At 46.0% G+C, this 15,940-nt stretch overlaps 2 protein-coding genes and 1 long non-coding RNA gene across 8 annotated transcripts in view; 2 read left to right on the top strand and 1 right to left on the bottom strand.

Moving 5' to 3' along the window:
- Positions 1-5,796, top strand: part of cfi (complement factor I) — a 104,591-nt gene extending 98,795 nt beyond the window's left edge. For all 3 annotated transcript variants that reach the window (XM_069926660.1, XM_069926659.1, XM_069926658.1), the window contains one exon: positions 5,472-5,796. In XM_069926660.1, coding sequence (XP_069782761.1) covers positions 5,472-5,689 — 218 coding nt within the window. In that variant the 3' untranslated portion in view covers positions 5,690-5,796. The remainder of the gene's footprint in view (positions 1-5,471) is intronic.
- The window catches only part of LOC138758144 (uncharacterized), a 45,541-nt gene extending 33,207 nt beyond the window's left edge, over positions 1-12,334 (bottom strand). The window contains exon 1 of the long non-coding RNA XR_011354169.1: positions 12,180-12,334. This is a non-coding gene — a long non-coding RNA (uncharacterized lncRNA). The remainder of the gene's footprint in view (positions 1-12,179) is intronic.
- LOC138758143 (caspase-6-like) overlaps positions 6,402-15,940 on the top strand; it is a 71,411-nt gene continuing 61,872 nt past the window's right edge. The window contains exon 1 of one of the 4 annotated variants that reach the window (XM_069926661.1): positions 6,402-7,460. In XM_069926661.1, coding sequence (XP_069782762.1) covers positions 7,409-7,460 — 52 coding nt within the window. In that variant the 5' untranslated portion in view covers positions 6,402-7,408. Of the gene's footprint in view, positions 7,461-11,161; positions 11,342-11,786; positions 11,872-15,940 lie in introns of those variants that run through there. The other 3 variants (XM_069926662.1, XM_069926663.1, XM_069926665.1) reach the window with 3 other exon arrangements.

Genomic DNA, 15,940 nt, shown 5'->3' with positions numbered 1-15,940 from the left:
TCTATTTCAGGTCAAAGTCTAAGACCTGTTTTGGTTCGTTGCTTGAATTATTATGACAGAGAAATAATTTTACGAGTGGTTATTAGAAATGCACAACAGAGAAAATCACCCTTGATGATTCAAAATAATCGAGTTTTCTTCTATGCGGATTTGAGTCAAGAAGTTATGTTCCAACGACGGGAATTCAATCCTGCTAAAGAGATGTTGTAGAAGAAAGGTTACAAGGCAACCTTTAGATATCCAGCTGTTTTGAAGATTTTCCAAGATGGTTACCAACCAAAGTTCTTTGATTCTCCAAAGGATGCTATAGCATTTCCTCAGGAGCTGCCAATTACTCAGTTTCAACAGAGACATAGTCCGCCGCGATCTCTAAGGAGACAAGAGATGGAAGAAAAGAGCCGTGCTCCAAGAAGGAATGGTTGTAATGGTGACTCGGCAGTTGGAGCTGATTAAAAGAAGAGTTGTCTTTTTTTTTCTAATTTTTGTTTTTAAAAAAGGGATATTAAATAATGATGATGTTAGTTTAAGATGAAGTGAGAGTTGGGGGAGAGAACTGGATAGGCACTATTTCCTGAAAGTCATCTGCTACGTGTGAGTTATCTCACACCCATTTTTTTTTGGGAGTTACCGCATTGCGCGGTTTAGACGGGAGGGGGTATTTTTAACTTCCTACCCGTTTTTTTTCCTTTTTTTTTGTATTATTAGATTAAAGAGTGAAGGGTTTTTTTTTGTTTAAATATTTTTAAAAAAGCATAAGTATTTGATTGTTTAAAAAACTAAAAATTGATGTGGTTTTTTTGTAACATTTATTCAGTAGATAAGGAATATTTGAAATTTAAATGTGAATGGGATGGATGTTTATTTTATATTTTTTCTTTAACTTTAAGGTGAAAGGAGTGGTAATTCTGGTGTATATTATTTTGCTATTTTAGTTATAGAACGAAGGGAATAATGGTGAAAGTTATAAATTGAATTGTACAATTCTTAATGAGGCTTGAATTTTGTTTGTGGTTTATGCTCCATTTGTTGAAGATATAGATTTTGTTGTAGATGTGTTTTTATTATTTGGATATCTGAATGATTGGGGATATTTAAATGTGGTATTGGAGCTTTTATTGGATAACTATTCAAGATTAAAAGGGAAAAATGGTGGAAGAGTACTAAAATTGAATTGTACAATGCTTAATGAAGTTTGAATTTTGTTTTAAGATGGTGGTTTATGTGACCAATATGATGATAGATGTGAAGTTAGTTGATATTTGGTGAAGGTTTATCTCTATAGAGAAAGTTTTTTTTTCATCTTTTTTTTCTCATGCTACAATTTTTTTTTAAAAATTGATTATTGTTTAAGAATTTTTGATAGATAATGTTCCTAACTTTACTAATTTTTTATATTAAGTTTGAGTTAAATATGTTTCATCTTAACTCTGTTAAATATATGCATTTAAGTTTGATTTAAATATGTTTTTTTTAAGTCTGATATCTTAGTATTAATTACTTTTCATTTTATTAGTATTTTTAATCAGTTATGTTTTTGTTTTTTTTTGTAAGGGGGTTTTTCTTTTTCTCACATATTATTAACTTTATTAATTCTTCACTCTTTATTTTGGGGGGAAGGGGAGTTGGACTAATTTGAGTTGGGTTATTAATGTGTAATAATTATTGGGGAGGGTATAGTTTATTTAGATTACTGATACTATATTGTAATTTTATTATTTTATTCTTAATTTTTTAAATGTAATCCTATATGTTATTCATGTTATAAAATCTTAAATAAAGTTTTTTAAAAAAGATCTGTTTTGTGAAGTGTTTGTGACCTACACTACCCCCACAATCTATATCCTTCAAAAACATATCTATATACAATATAAAATATGATATAATCTGTCACACAAGATTTCATGAAACAAATTCACTCAGGCTCACTCCATTCAGATTGAGTAAAGATCACTCTGAGTTGAAGTGTGGTTTCTGGGACAATAAATCAAAATATTAGGCATCATGATCAAGAAGTGAAACATGAAAGTCTGCAGACACTATGATCAAGAAGCCTCAGTCATTGCCGTTAGCCTTTCAAACAACTGCTTAATTGAAGCATGGCTCAAAGTGAGAGACAATAATAAGTTGCACTGTGCATTGGATTTTACTTGGTAGGTTGAATTCGACAATTTACAGACTTGATAATAATTTGCACTAAGGTAGGCTAGCATCCAAAATCTTGGTGTTTGGACAAAGGGATAGACTGTCCTCCTTAAAATTATCCATCTTAATAAAACTGAGGACATATAGGTCAATTTTAGACAGCGCAGTAGTTTATGATGGCCAGTAATGATAACATTTGTTATGAATGTACATTGAAGTTCTTGATAATTTTATCTATTAGAATGTTCTAATAAATTTATATACTAAGAGTCTGGAACATGTGTGCATCACGAAAGAGGTAATACTAGAGATATTAACACACATTAGATAAATCCCCCTGGCTTAATGAAATGCAGATTGAACAAGGATAGAGATTATTCCCGACAAAAGGCCCAGGCCTAAACATTGGTTACTCTTTACTTCCTATGAATGCTGTGTGACCTGCTGAGTTTCTCCAGCACATTTGTATACTGCACAGACCAGGTATAAAGTTCCCTTGGTCTTCACTTTTCACCCCACCAGCCTCTACATCTGGCACCTCATTCTCCGATGCTTCCATTAACAGTAACATGATCCCATCACCGGCTTCCTCCCATTTCCCTCATGAAATCTAAGATATGGGGTTAAGAGAAGCAAGGGAGATTTCTGGGGCTCTGTCAGAGATTTCTATATCAACTAGAGGCAGGGGTAAGTTCTGGAAGATTTGAAGTTATCTAATGTTGTTCCCATATTCACGAAGCATAGTAAAGCTGAGCTAGGAAACTACATGCTGGTGAGCCCTGCACCAGTAATAGAGAAACGATAAACTTCTTCGGGATAGGATTTATGATCACTTGGAAAGGCAGGGACTGATTTTAGGGGGAGCTAACGTGGGTTTGTAATTGGGAAATCTTGCTTCCTAGCTTTTACACTATTTCCTTTTCTTTCTTCCATACTTCATCCACCCACATTCTTTCCTTCCCATCTGCATTCGCCTATCACAGACCAACTCCTCCCCTTGCCCTATGCTTTTATTCTGGCTTCTTCCCTCTTTCTAGTCTTCATGAAAGGTTTCTGTCTGAAACTGACGTCCATAGGTGCTGCCTGACACGCTGAGTTCCTCCTGCATTTTGTGTATCTCTCTTTTTTCCAGCATCGTGTTCTCACTAACCAGTTTATGTCTTTTGAGAATGTCACTGACAAAAACTATGAAAGCAAAGCGGTAGATGGTATATACAAAATCTCTAGTAATGTTTTAGACAATGTATTGCGAGCAGACTGGTCTAGAAAGCTGAGGCATGGGATCTAAGGTGTCCTGTTAAAATTGATTCAGAATTGGCTAGGTGACAGAAGACAGAGGTGTGGTGAACTGCTGTACACTCATTTATCTGGCTCCAACCTGCTCTGACTGGACCTGTGGCTCCTCCCTCTTGACTCTGTATAAAGGCTCCAACACCGTAACCCCTTCCCAGAAAGCCTGGGTCACAGCACAGGATGACCTTCAACTTTTATTGTATATAAACGCCTATTGTTCTGTAGCTCCAGTCTTTTGATTTATTGACACCATATCAATGTTGTTCTTTTTTATGTCTAGCAGGGTAACGTGGGGCACAAAGTGGGATTGTCTGTCCGGTGGCCTGATCTTCCATTGTGACTGGCAGAGAGCTGGTTGCTGTGTTGTAACTGGGGTTTTTGTTGATCCTGCATTGTGTTGACCTGCTGGTAGCCTGGTGGCATGACTGGAGTGGCTGGGGCAGGGATGGAGTTATGGAGCGATGGTATGTAGTGTGCATCCATGGAAAGATGGGGTACTGTTTGGTAGGTGTACTCCTCTGGTGCCCCTGCACATGTGAGGTCTTGGAGAGAGACATTTGTGTGTCCATTTCACCTCCCGCTTGATCCAATGGCTGCCATGAACAGTATTGTGTCATCTTTAGATTGAGAGAATTTCTAGCTTTGCACAATCACCAGCAAATGGGAGATCTGCATCACATTTTGAGCCAACTTTCTCATACCCCATCTCTGCCATCATTAGAATCCTCTGATCCAGTATTGATGTGTGGTCTCCCAATGAGAACCAACTCCCTGCAATCCAGTACCAGCACACCTCATCTCCATGACCAGAGATGCTCTAGAACTGTGATTCCACATCAATCTGTCAATGCTTCCTATACCATTGTAGTTCACCAGAGCCATGCAGTCCTCTAAACTGTATACATCTTCCTTTATGATCCAATGCCTGCCGTGGTGCTTGGTGATGTCAGTGCAAGGATAGTGTGCTCTTTTTCATATAATCTTCCTTGGTCTCATTACTTTTCTCCAACAGTGCAGACGGTTGAGTCGGGATTTTCTCATAATATCTTGCAATGATAAATTGCTATTGAAGTTCACATTAAGCAGTGTACCAGTGAAGCCTCTTGGGACATGGACAAGTGTACATGCATGTTAGGTGTATTATCAGACACTTCAAAAGGGAAAACGAAGGAACACAAGACATAGTCTCTTGAACTTCATCCATTCCAATGACCTCCTTCCATCCCTTGCTCAATGGACATATTTCAGTGAAATAGAGAGAAAATATTGCTTTTTTTGTCAACTTACAAAATCTTCAAACCCATCTTGTGTGTTGGACTGGGCTGCCACAAGGACTGTTCATCAAGGTGTCAGCACATATATCTGCAAATTCTCCCTGACAAAAATGTGCAGGTGCTTTGACGCACATGCTGTGATGCAAGATCTCTTCCAATGGAACCAAATCAGCCTGGGGACATCATACAACTACAAAGTATTCCGAAAGAGGAGCTAAGGAATTTGTAACCACATTGACCTAAACCATAATGTGGTCATTTTTGTATTTAATATTTCCTGTCATGCCTCTGTGAGAATGTGTAAAATAGCAGAACCATGGAATTTTAAAACATGGCAGGAGCTAAAAAATTTATCAAATTAAACAATAACTGGTTTCACTTTTCATTCATCCCTTTCCCTGTTATCTGGAATTGAAGCAACTAGCAAAGAAATTGAGGAAAATAAGTAGGTAAAAAGTACAGAAGTTTAGCATTGCCATTAATTCATAATCCACACAACATGTAATCTCAAGCAAACAGAAATTTCACTTATCTGGCATCTACCAATTCCCATCATTGCCAGTTACCAGGGGTTTTACTGTATTTTTTTGTGAATATTTTCAAATAATTTAATACATCTACTTCAGTGAAACTTAAATTGATACTGATATTTCAAAATTAAGCACCACAAATGAAATTACGCTAATTTACTTTGGATCATCAAATATTTGAATTTATTTTTTAAAAATGTAATAATATACAAGCTTTATTTTTCTTGTCTAGGGAAAATGGATGGATCAGTCGATTCCTGCAAGGGAGATTCCGGAGGTCCATTGGTCTGCACTGATGAAAGAAATGAAGCTTATGTGTGGGGAATAGTTAGCTGGGGTGAAAAGTGTGGTGAACCTGGACATCCAGGCGTTTACACAAAAGTGTCTCATTACTTTGATTGGATAGTCAGACATGTTGGTAGAGATCTTGTTATGAAGTACAATGCCTAAATGTTTACTGTCAACTTCACTTCTAGCAGCATATATTTCCTGCATTTAATTCATACTTTAATCAGAAAAATTGTAAAAATCAGAATTAAATGCAATTTTAAAAACAACTGCACTCACAATCAATCCTGCCTTATTGGGATAAAGACAAGGCATGACAGTATCCTTGTCATCGTATATAATGCTGATATTTTCAATATCATAATTGAAAGAGAAACCTCACTAAAATGAAACCAAAGATGAAGATGAAAGAGGACTGAAGATGAAAGAGGACTGAAGATGAAAGAGGACTGAAGATGAAAGAGGACTGAAGATGAAAGAGGACTGAAGATGAAAGAGGACTGAAGATGAAAGAGGACTGAAGATGAAAGAGGACTGAAGATGAAAGAGGACTGAAGATGAAAGAGGACTGAAGATGAAAGAGGACTGAAGATGAAAGAGGACTGAAGATGAAAGAGGACTGAAGATGAAAGAGGACTGAAGATGAAAGAGGACTGAAGATGAAAGAGGACTGAAGATGAAAGAGGACTGAAGATGAAAGAGGACTGAAGATGAAAGAGGACTGAAGATGAAAGAGGACTGAAGATGAAAGAGGACTGAAGATGAAAGAGGACTGAAGATGAAAGAGGACTGAAGATGAAAGAGGACTGAAGATGAAAGAGGACTGAAGATGAAAGAGGACTGAAGATGAAAGAGGACTGAAGATGAAAGAGGACTGAAGATGAAAGAGGACTGAAGATGAAAGAGGACTGAAGATGAAAGAGGACTGAAGATGAAAGAGGACTGAAGATGAAAGAGGACTGAAGATGAAAGAGGACTGAAGATGAAAGAGGACCCACACTGTCTGTAAAGTTTTTTTTACATTCTCCCCATGTCTGTGTGGGTTTTCCCTGGGGGGCTCTAGTTTCCTCCCACTGTTCCAAATGTACCAGGGCTGAAGGTTAATTGGGTGTAAATTAGGCAGCACAGACTCTTGGACCAAAATGGCCTGTTACTGTGCTGTATGTGTAAATATAAAATTTAAACATTTATGAAAGTAAACTAGCAAGAATCTACTCCCTCTTTACATTCCATATATATTTTGATGAATAATAACCAAGGGACTTGAACATTGAGGTCTTAGAAATTCATCTAATTATGCTAAATGCCATTTTCAATGCAAAAGCAGAAAATACTAGAAGTATTCAGTGGATTAATTAACATCTATGGGGAGGGAGAAAAAGTCAAGACTTCCATTCAAGGACCCTTCATCAGGCAGTAAACCAGTACAAACTGCTTTCCATTCAATTATGTTAAATGTATTTTATCTATACATTGTAACCAGTCTATAAAATTATTTAATGAACATATGGATAAGATCATCACTACACCATCACATTATACATTCTAGTACTAAATCTTTCACTATTTATTAATTCTGCAATTAAGTACTTTCTGAGTTTCTTTGACCACTTTCCTTTAGCACACATTTCTAATTAAACTAATTTGATATGCATCAATATTATTTATATTATGAATATATTGGATATAATTCCTTACCTAGGTATGCATCCATGCATTCCTTAATATAGAACAGTACGGGAACAGGCCCTTAAGCCCACATGTCTGTGTTAAATATGGTCCAGTTAAAACTAAAACTCTGCTGTATCCCTCAAATGCTATAATTGTAACTGCTTCCACCACCAAGGGCACTACCCTGAGGAATTCTGGCAGAGATGCCCAATGGCGAAGATGATTGACCTCAAACCACCACAACCACGTTATGCTGTAAGAGGTATGATTCTACACAGTGAAGGGCTTACCCCTGAATCCCACTCACTGCAGTCTAGCCAGGGCTTCTTGATTTCATACTTGATCAAATGCTGCCTTGACATCAAGAGGTACTTCACCTCTAGAATTCAGCTTTGTCATGTTTGAACCAAAAGTTGCATTGAGTTCAGGTGCTTAGTAATTTAGAAAGAACCCTAGTAGGAACCCAAATTTATCTGTGAGCAGGTTCTTGCAGAGCTCGTTAATACTGTCAATTATCCTTTCCCTCACTTTGTTGACGATCAAGGGCATGCTTAGGTAATTTTCCACATTGTCAGGCAGATGCCAGTGTTGTAGCCAAGGGTGCAGCAAGTTCTGGAGTGCAACTTTTCAGTACCATTGCTGAAATGGGGTGAGACGATTAGCATCACAGCAGTGACCTGGCTTCAAATCCGCCGCTGTCTGTTAGTTTATATGCACCCCCCCCCCCCTCCATCTGCTTGGATTTCCTCCGGGTGCTCCGGTTTCAGCACTTTGAATTCAATCTCACCAGAATTCTAAAACACACACTTGCCGCCACCAGTAGGAACAGACAGGGAAATAGAAACTTGAGGAACAGCACAGGTTCCTCATGGATAGCCTTCAACCGAACAACATGAATATTGACTTTTCTAATTTTAGGTTAACCCCCCCCAAATTCCATCTGATTCCAGTTTCCATCACTTTACCTAACTCCTCTGATTTATTTTTTTCTCTTTACATTAAACACGAATCAGGATATAATGCAATAAGTCATTGGACTTGGGCGACAGGACCACCAACTGCCGCCAGGAGTGGGGACGGTCGGTTTACTAAAATTTAATTTGTGTTTTAACTTCAACTGTAACTACAATTTATTGAAACACTTTTTTCACAATGTGATTTTTTTGGACCCAAACTATCGCGTTATAACAGACTTCCACTGTATCTCTAATTTTCTTTCTAATGTTCTTAACCCTCTTCCTAATGTTTTCACCCATACCTGCCTGTCTCTCCATCTCCCACAGATTGTCCCACAATCTCGCACCTCTGGCCCTTTCTCAGCTTCATTCTCCTTTTAGAAATGTAATTCCACCATTCTATTTTATTCCTGATTAAGAGCTCAGCCCCGAAACAATGACAGACCATTTCTACCCTTGGATGCAGTCTGACCTGCTGAGCACCACCAGCAATTCTTTGTCTCCTTGAAAATCAAGCATCTGCATCTTAATGTTTCCCTGAGACATCGAGATTGGTGCACAAATTGAAGATTAGGAAGGGCAGATGTCAGTCAGGGTTAACTGATGAGGTGGGGGAGTGAAACACAAAAGTCTGTGGATGATGTGATTGTAGCAAAAACAGACAGAAATGCTGGAAGAACTCAGCCTGTCTCGCACAGCCCAAAGGAGGTAAAGATACATTGTGGACGTTTCAATCCTGAAGCCTTCCTCAAGGAATAAGCTCCCCCTCTTCAGGGCTTCCACACCCCCCCTGTTTCAGCCCTCCCTGTCCTGGGCCCCCCTCTTCAGGGCTTCCAGCCCTCCCTGTCCTGGGCCCCCCTCTTCAGGGCTTCCAGCCCTCCCTGTCCTGGGCCCCCCTCTTCAGGGCTTCCAGCCCTCCCAGTCCTGGGCCCCCTCTTCAGGGCTTCCAGCCCTCCCTGTCCTGGGCCCCCCTCTTCAGGGCTTCCAGCCCTCCCTGTCCTGGGCCCCCCTCTTCAGGGCTTCCAGCCCTCCCTGTCCTGGGCCCCCCTCTTCAGGGCTTCCAGCCCTCCCTGTCCTGGGCCCCCCTCTTCAGGGCTTCCAGCCCTCCCTGTCCTGGGCCCCCCTCTTCAGGGCTTCCAGCCCTCCCTGTCCTGGGCCCCCCTCTTCCCCCCCCCTTGTCCTGGGCCCCCCTCTCTCCCCCCCCCCCCCTTGTCCTGGGCCCCCCTCTCTCCCCCCCCCCCCTTGTCCCGGCGATCCCCCCCTCCCTTGTCCCGGCGATCCCCCCCTCCCTTGTCCCGGCGATCCCCCCCTCCCTTGTCCCGGCGATCCCCCCCTCCCTTGTCCCGGCGATCCCCCCCTCCCTTGTCCCGGCGATCCCCCCCTCCCTTGTCCCGGCGATCCCCCCTCCCTTGTCCCGGCGATCCCCCCTCCCTTGTCCCGGCGATCCCCCCTCCCTTGTCCCGGCGATCCCCCCTCCCTTGTCCCGGCGATCCCCCCTCCCTTGTCCCGGCGATCCCCCCTCCCTTGTCCCGGCGATCCCCCCTCCCTTGTCCCGGCGATCCCCCCTCCCTTGTCCCGGCGATCCCCCCTCCCTTGTCCCGGCGATCCCCCCTCCCTTGTCCCGGCGATCCCCCCTCCCTTGTCCCGGCGATCCCCCCTCCCTTGTCCCGGCGATCCCCCCTCCCTTGTCCCGGCGATCCCCCCTCCCTTGTCCCGGCGATCCCCCCTCCCTTGTCCCGGCGATCCCCCCTCCCTTGTCCCGGCGATCCCCCCTCCCTTGTCCCGGCGATCCCCCCTCCCTTGTCCCGGCGATCCCCCCTCCCTTGTCCCGGCGATCCCCCCTCCCTTGTCCCGGCGATCCCCCCTCCCTTGTCCCGGCGATCCCCCCTCCCTTGTCCCGGCGATCCCCCCTCCCTTGTCCCGGCGATCCCCCCTCCCTTGTCCCGGCGATCCCCCCTCCCTTGTCCCGGCGATCCCCCCTCCCTTGTCCCGGCGATCCCCCCTCCCTTGTCCCGGCGATCCCCCCTCCCTTGTCCCGGCGATCCCCCCTCCCTTGTCCCTGGGACTCCCCACCTTGTCCTGGGACTCCCCACCTTGTCCTGGGGCCACCCCCCCCCCCCCGTTGTCCTGGACCCCCTTGTCCTGGGGCCTCCACCCCCCCGTTGTCCTGGGGCCTCCACCCCCCCGTTGTCCTGGGGCCTCCACCCCCCCGTTGTCCTGGGGCCTCCACCCCCCCGTTGTCCTGGGGCCTCCACCCCCCCCGTTGTCCTGGGGCCTCCACCCCCCCCGTTGTCCTGGGGCCTCCACCCCCCCCGTTGTCCTGGGGCCTCCACCCCCCCCCGTTGTCCTGGGGCCTCCATCCCCCCTCCCGTTGTCCTGGGGCCTCCACCCCCCCCCTGTCGTCCTGGGGCCTCCACCCCCCCCCTGTCGTCCTGGGGCCTCCACCCCCCCCGTTGTCCTGGGGCCTCCACCCCCCCGTTGTCCTGGGGCCTCCACCCCCCCCGTTGTCCTGGGGCCTCCACCCCCCCCGTTGTCCTGGGGCCTCCACCCCCCCCGTTGTCCTGGGGCCTCCACCCCCCCCCCCCCGTTGTCCTGGGGCCTCCACCCCCCCCCCGTTGTCCTGGGGCCTCCACCCCCCCCCCCGTTGTCCTGGGGCCTCCACCCCCCCCCCCCCGTTGTCCTGGGGCCTCCACCCCCCCCCCCCCCGTTGTCCTGGGGCCTCCACCCCCCCCCCGTTGTCCTGGGGCCTCCACCCCCCCCGTTGTCCTGGGGCCTCCACCCCCCCCGTTGTCCTGGGGCCTCCACCCCCCCGTTGTCCTGGGGCCTCCACCCCCCCGTTGTCCTGGGGCCTCCACCCCCCCGTTGTCCTGGGGCCTCCACCCCCCCGTTGTCCTGGGGCCTCCACCCCCCCGTTGTCCTGGGGCCTCCACCCCCCCGTTGTCCTGGCCCCCCCTTGTCCTGGGGCCCTCTTCCCCACTTGTTCTAAGTCCCTCTTCTCCTTTCCCCCTTCCCCCATTCTGGGCCCCCTCTTCTCTCCCCACCACCTGTTCGGACCCTACCTCCGCTCCCACACACACGACTCCAGTCGAAGCTGCCATTCGCGCCAGTAGTCGGCGTCTGCGCTCAAGCTGCGCTGACAATCCGGGACCAGCGCGCATGCGCCCTGCCAGCGTTGTTGTGAGGGAAGGTGAGATCGGGTAGAGCCGAGGCATGCAGGTCTCCCCCAATTTTCCCCACTGATTCGCCCGGGTCTTTGCGCCGCTCTCCCCACCCCCCTCTCTCTCATAGCCTCTGCCCGGGGCTGACGTGGTCGGTGTGGCCCAGTGCAATGAGCTTTACCTGGGACAGTGGCCGGCCACCGAACTGCGATGCCAGTGGCGGGGCTGTCCAGCGAGGCGCACGTGGCCAATCGCAGGGCAAGGGGGCAACGATCACCCAGGCGTCTTCCAACTCGAACCCACCTCCCCACCCGAGGCCAGGGTCCGCTTGTGTCTGGCACCCTTTCTCTCTGAAGCTCGAGGTGAAGGAGAGCTGGCTCTGGCCCCCGGCGGTGACTGACAGCCTGTCGGCCAATCGGTGCCCGAGGGGAGGGGCGGCAACAGATGGGGGTGGGCGGGGGGAAGGGAGGGAGCTCCGGACCTCGGCATCCAGGAAGTGGCAGAGACAAAGGACGAGGGAGAGTGCGGCTGCTTGGAGCAATGACGGAGACGGCCAGAGGTAATAACGGGGAGGGGATGGTTGGGCGTGGTGTCCCGGGGACTCGGCTTCATCTTTATTCCTGTGGCATGAGCATACCCGCCTTGCAGAAGGGACTCGAGCCCAGATGTTGGCCTCCGTCAATTTTCTTCCAGCAGGTTTCGATGAAAAACAAAACAGGCCAGTTTCCCCCAGGAGACGGATCAGGGCATCAGAGGCATTACCTGGCTCGAATGCCCCTTTCACACTGCCAACCCTCCTAGGAAGCGGGTAAACCTACAGGGCATGCTGCACTCGGAGGGAGCCTTTCCCACTGCACCGTGATTTACCTGGTTGATCGGTAGCCCGGTATTTTAAGGAGGAGTGGTCCCGCCTCCAGTGGTAACATTGAGCCCGTGGTGCAAAATGAAGATTTCCGGTGAAAAGATCATCCCGGGAATTTTAAACCGGTCCACAGGGAAATGTTCCCGGACCATCCTCTCCCTGTAGTGTGAAAAGGCAAATGGCCAAGCAGGGGAAGCCTCGTGAAGTCACCGCTTGCGTGCTGCATCATGTAGGTAATTAAAATAAAAAGATGCTTTACCTCCTGAAACAGAGGGGCGTGATGGCAGCACAATGCGGGATGAATGGCCGTCCTCATTAACCATAATCCCGCACGCAGCTGGATTTACCAGAACAGTTCCAGCTGGCCATTCATCCATCATTGTGCTGTCGTCCCGACGTACTGAAGTGTCGGGGCGGGCGGGTCAGCGGCCAGTGGAGGGAGGAGGGTAGGGAGCTATTGTGCCAATTGGGGGCAGAGGGGTGAACTTACTCCGGTGAGTGCGTAAAGTGTCATAGATTGGGGCGGGACCCCCCACTTCCCCTAAATTGCCTAGGAGGACATTCCTGGGAATTTGGACCCTGGTGTGAAAGGCCCTGGAGGTCCTGAATTCCTGGAATTTCACCAGGACAAAGTAGGGTCACCGCTGGCCTGAGAACGGTTAGTGCGAGAGCAGGTTGTGGTTTCACACTGCCAGAAGGTGATTAGTGAGTTAACTCTGCTGGGCTCTGACACTTGCCCCCACCAAGTGTCAGAGCCCGGTTGAATTTAAATCACCCTGCCAGATTGGGATGTTTCACACCATGCGATTACTGGGAACGAACCCGCTAAATCAGTCAGTTTAACCCACACAGAACTGGTGGTGTGAGAAATTTTGACCACAAATGTATTTTGATCTGTAGCATATTTGTGTTAGTTTCATTCATAACAATATTTTCTTACATTCATGGAAATTAACCACTTTACTCCAATGATTTGAATTGTTTTGATTGTCTAAATTAATTTGGGTTTAAGAGCAGAGGAACTAAATGAGTCACTTTTGTTTCATTTATTGGGTAAAATTTGTGTTGGAACTTGGCCTGTTACATTTATTCCAGATGAAAGGAAACATATACCTTGGCTGTTGCATTACTGCTGTAAATGCTCTTAACAGTGCAGTCTTACTGGCCTAAATGAGATTTTATTTGTCAAGGTTCAAGATTCAATTTATTATCATAGTAATAAAACAGTATCATATTGCATGAAATTTCTTTTTGCCTGCTGCAAGACAAACAGATTCGCCACCTGAAGGAATTGCCTAAGCGCCTCTTACAATCAGATGTGCAGTCAGAGAGAGAGAGAGAGAGAGAAGCAAAAGAGAGTCTCCCAGAATCACCGAGTGTTTTTGAAGAACTTCCGATGTTGGAAAAATAAATATGACATGAAACAAGTTAAGATTGGAATGCAGCAATCAAGCTGATAAAGGATTATAAAAGTGAACTGACAATTTGTGGCAGGAGTGCTTGTGAATGATTTGAGGTGTATTATGACATGAAGGAAAGTTGGACTATTAACCCTCATCTTGTCAAATTGACAATTTTCCCCCTCTAATATTTTCTATCTGTTGGTAGAACTGTTGAAGGAAACTTTAATGCCCTCCATGATTTATTTATTAGGTAATTTACAATTATGTCTGATGGATTAATCCCAGCTGATCTGAATACCAGAGCAATCATTGCAGGGTAGCAGCAGCAAATGCAATAAAGGAGAGTGAACAAAAGTAAATGATCAAAATAAGGCAGAGGGAGAAGAGAATGGGTTGGTATGGATTAGAACTGAGGAGAACATGGCTCAGTATACACCAGAATTGGGTGCAATCAAAAGAAGTGGCACAGTGGCAATCTGATTACCATTGCCACCTTACAATTCCAGGGATCTGTTTGTGTTCAGTAAGGACTGAAATTTGCATGTTCTCTTGGTGACTGCATGGTTTCCTCTGCAAAGCTGCAGCAGTTTATAGATTAGTTGGGTGCTGTGAATTTCTCCAGTCCAGATGGGTACAGGAGAATTGGAGTGGAGAGAGATTGTAATTGACAGGGGTGCCAGAGGAAAAGTAGAATCTGCATAGGTGGTTGTAGGTGAAGGCAGTTGTCTGAGGGGATGTTTAAAGAGGATGCAGGGCAAGTTTTTTTTTATACACAGAGACTGGTAGGTACATAGAAAGGCTGCCGGGGTAGAGGTGGAAGCAGCTACAAAAGCAGTTTTTAGATAGAAACATGAGTATGGGGGCAATGCAAATGATGTGTAGTCAGAAGAGATTACGTGTACTCCCCAACTTGCGACCTATCAGACTTGCATTGAACTTGCATATGAACAAATTTTTTTTTAAATATACAAGAAAAAAATATAAAATTAATGCAGTTTATGTTGCATTTAACAAGCTATAACAGATTTACAGGGCACGTAAGAGCCAAAATGTGCATACTTGTGACCTGGGTCCATAGGCTGGGCGCAGCCATCTTGATTCCTGTACGCATGCGCAAGTCTTCGGTTGGCGCATGTGGGGTGTGTTCGTGTATTGGAGTTGGCACATGTGTGAGAGTTAAGGGCATGAATTCAATATTGTCTTAACTCTTGCACATGCACCAACCAAACTCCAATACTCCAACCGAAGACTCATGGATGCGCACAGGAATCAAGATGGCCATTCCCAGCTTATGGACCCCTGGACATTGACTGACAAAGTAATTACACACATTATGGCTCTTACATGCTCTGCATCCCTGTTATAGTTTGTCAAATACAACATTTGATTTTAAAAAATTTGCTTTAAGACTTCGGTACTCCACGTGTAGGGGCAAAATTCCGACTTGCGTCCATTTTGAGATATGATCAATTCTTTGATCCCAATTATGGTCGTAAGTCGGGGAGTACTTGTAATTACAATTTTGACATTATGTTCAGTGCAGACACTACAGGCTAAAGGACCTGTCCCTGTGTTGTACCGTTGTACTATGTATGTTATGTAAAATGATGGCAGAGCAGTTGCTGTTGTTGCTTCTATGGTCCAGAGACCTGGCTAAATCCTGACTCGTGTGCTCTCTCTGTAGAGTTCACACTATGAAAATATTTTTTTTGGTTTAGCTGGTAGGTGACTATGTTGCAGTAAATTACATCTTAGTTCATCTTAATGGCAAAAAGAATCAAAGCATCATTTATGGTTTTTAGACTGCAGCCATGTAACGGTACAATCAAGGAATTTTGCCCCTACACGTGCAGTCTAAAAAGGAATGTGCAGGAATTTGGAGTCAATTCTTGCACCACGATTTATCCTGCAGGACCCCTACAACTTTTTGGAGGAAACCTGCAGTGGAAGTCATACCGGAAAAATTGGTGGTAGGGGGTGAGGGTGCCAAGAACAGGGGGGAAGGGGAGAAGAGCCCAGAACAGGGGAGAAGGGGAGAAGAGCCCAGAACAGGGGGGAAGGGGGAGAAGAGCCCAGAACAGGGGGGAAGGGGAGAAGAGCCCAGAGCAGGGGGGAAGGGGAGAAGAGCCCAGAACAGGGGGGAAGGGGAGAAGAGCCCAGAACAGGTGGGAAGGGTGGAGGCTACTCTCCCTGGTAGGGGGACCCTTTGCCTTGGTAAAGAATATTGATCTTGTAAAGAGAGTCAGGCAAAAGGTTTCTAGGTCAGTAATTTTGCTACCATCTACTGACCAATATTATATAATCTATTGGTCTGTGGTTGGAAGCAAAATTACAGACGCGTACATAAATCATTCTTAATGAGC

The sequence above is a fragment of the Narcine bancroftii genome, chromosome 3 (assembly GCF_036971445.1).
Source record: "Narcine bancroftii isolate sNarBan1 chromosome 3, sNarBan1.hap1, whole genome shotgun sequence".
Lineage (NCBI taxonomy): Eukaryota > Metazoa > Chordata > Chondrichthyes > Torpediniformes > Narcinidae > Narcine > Narcine bancroftii.
Note: the sequence above shows the minus strand (reverse complement) of the source record. Positions and strands in the feature narration are given on the sequence as shown.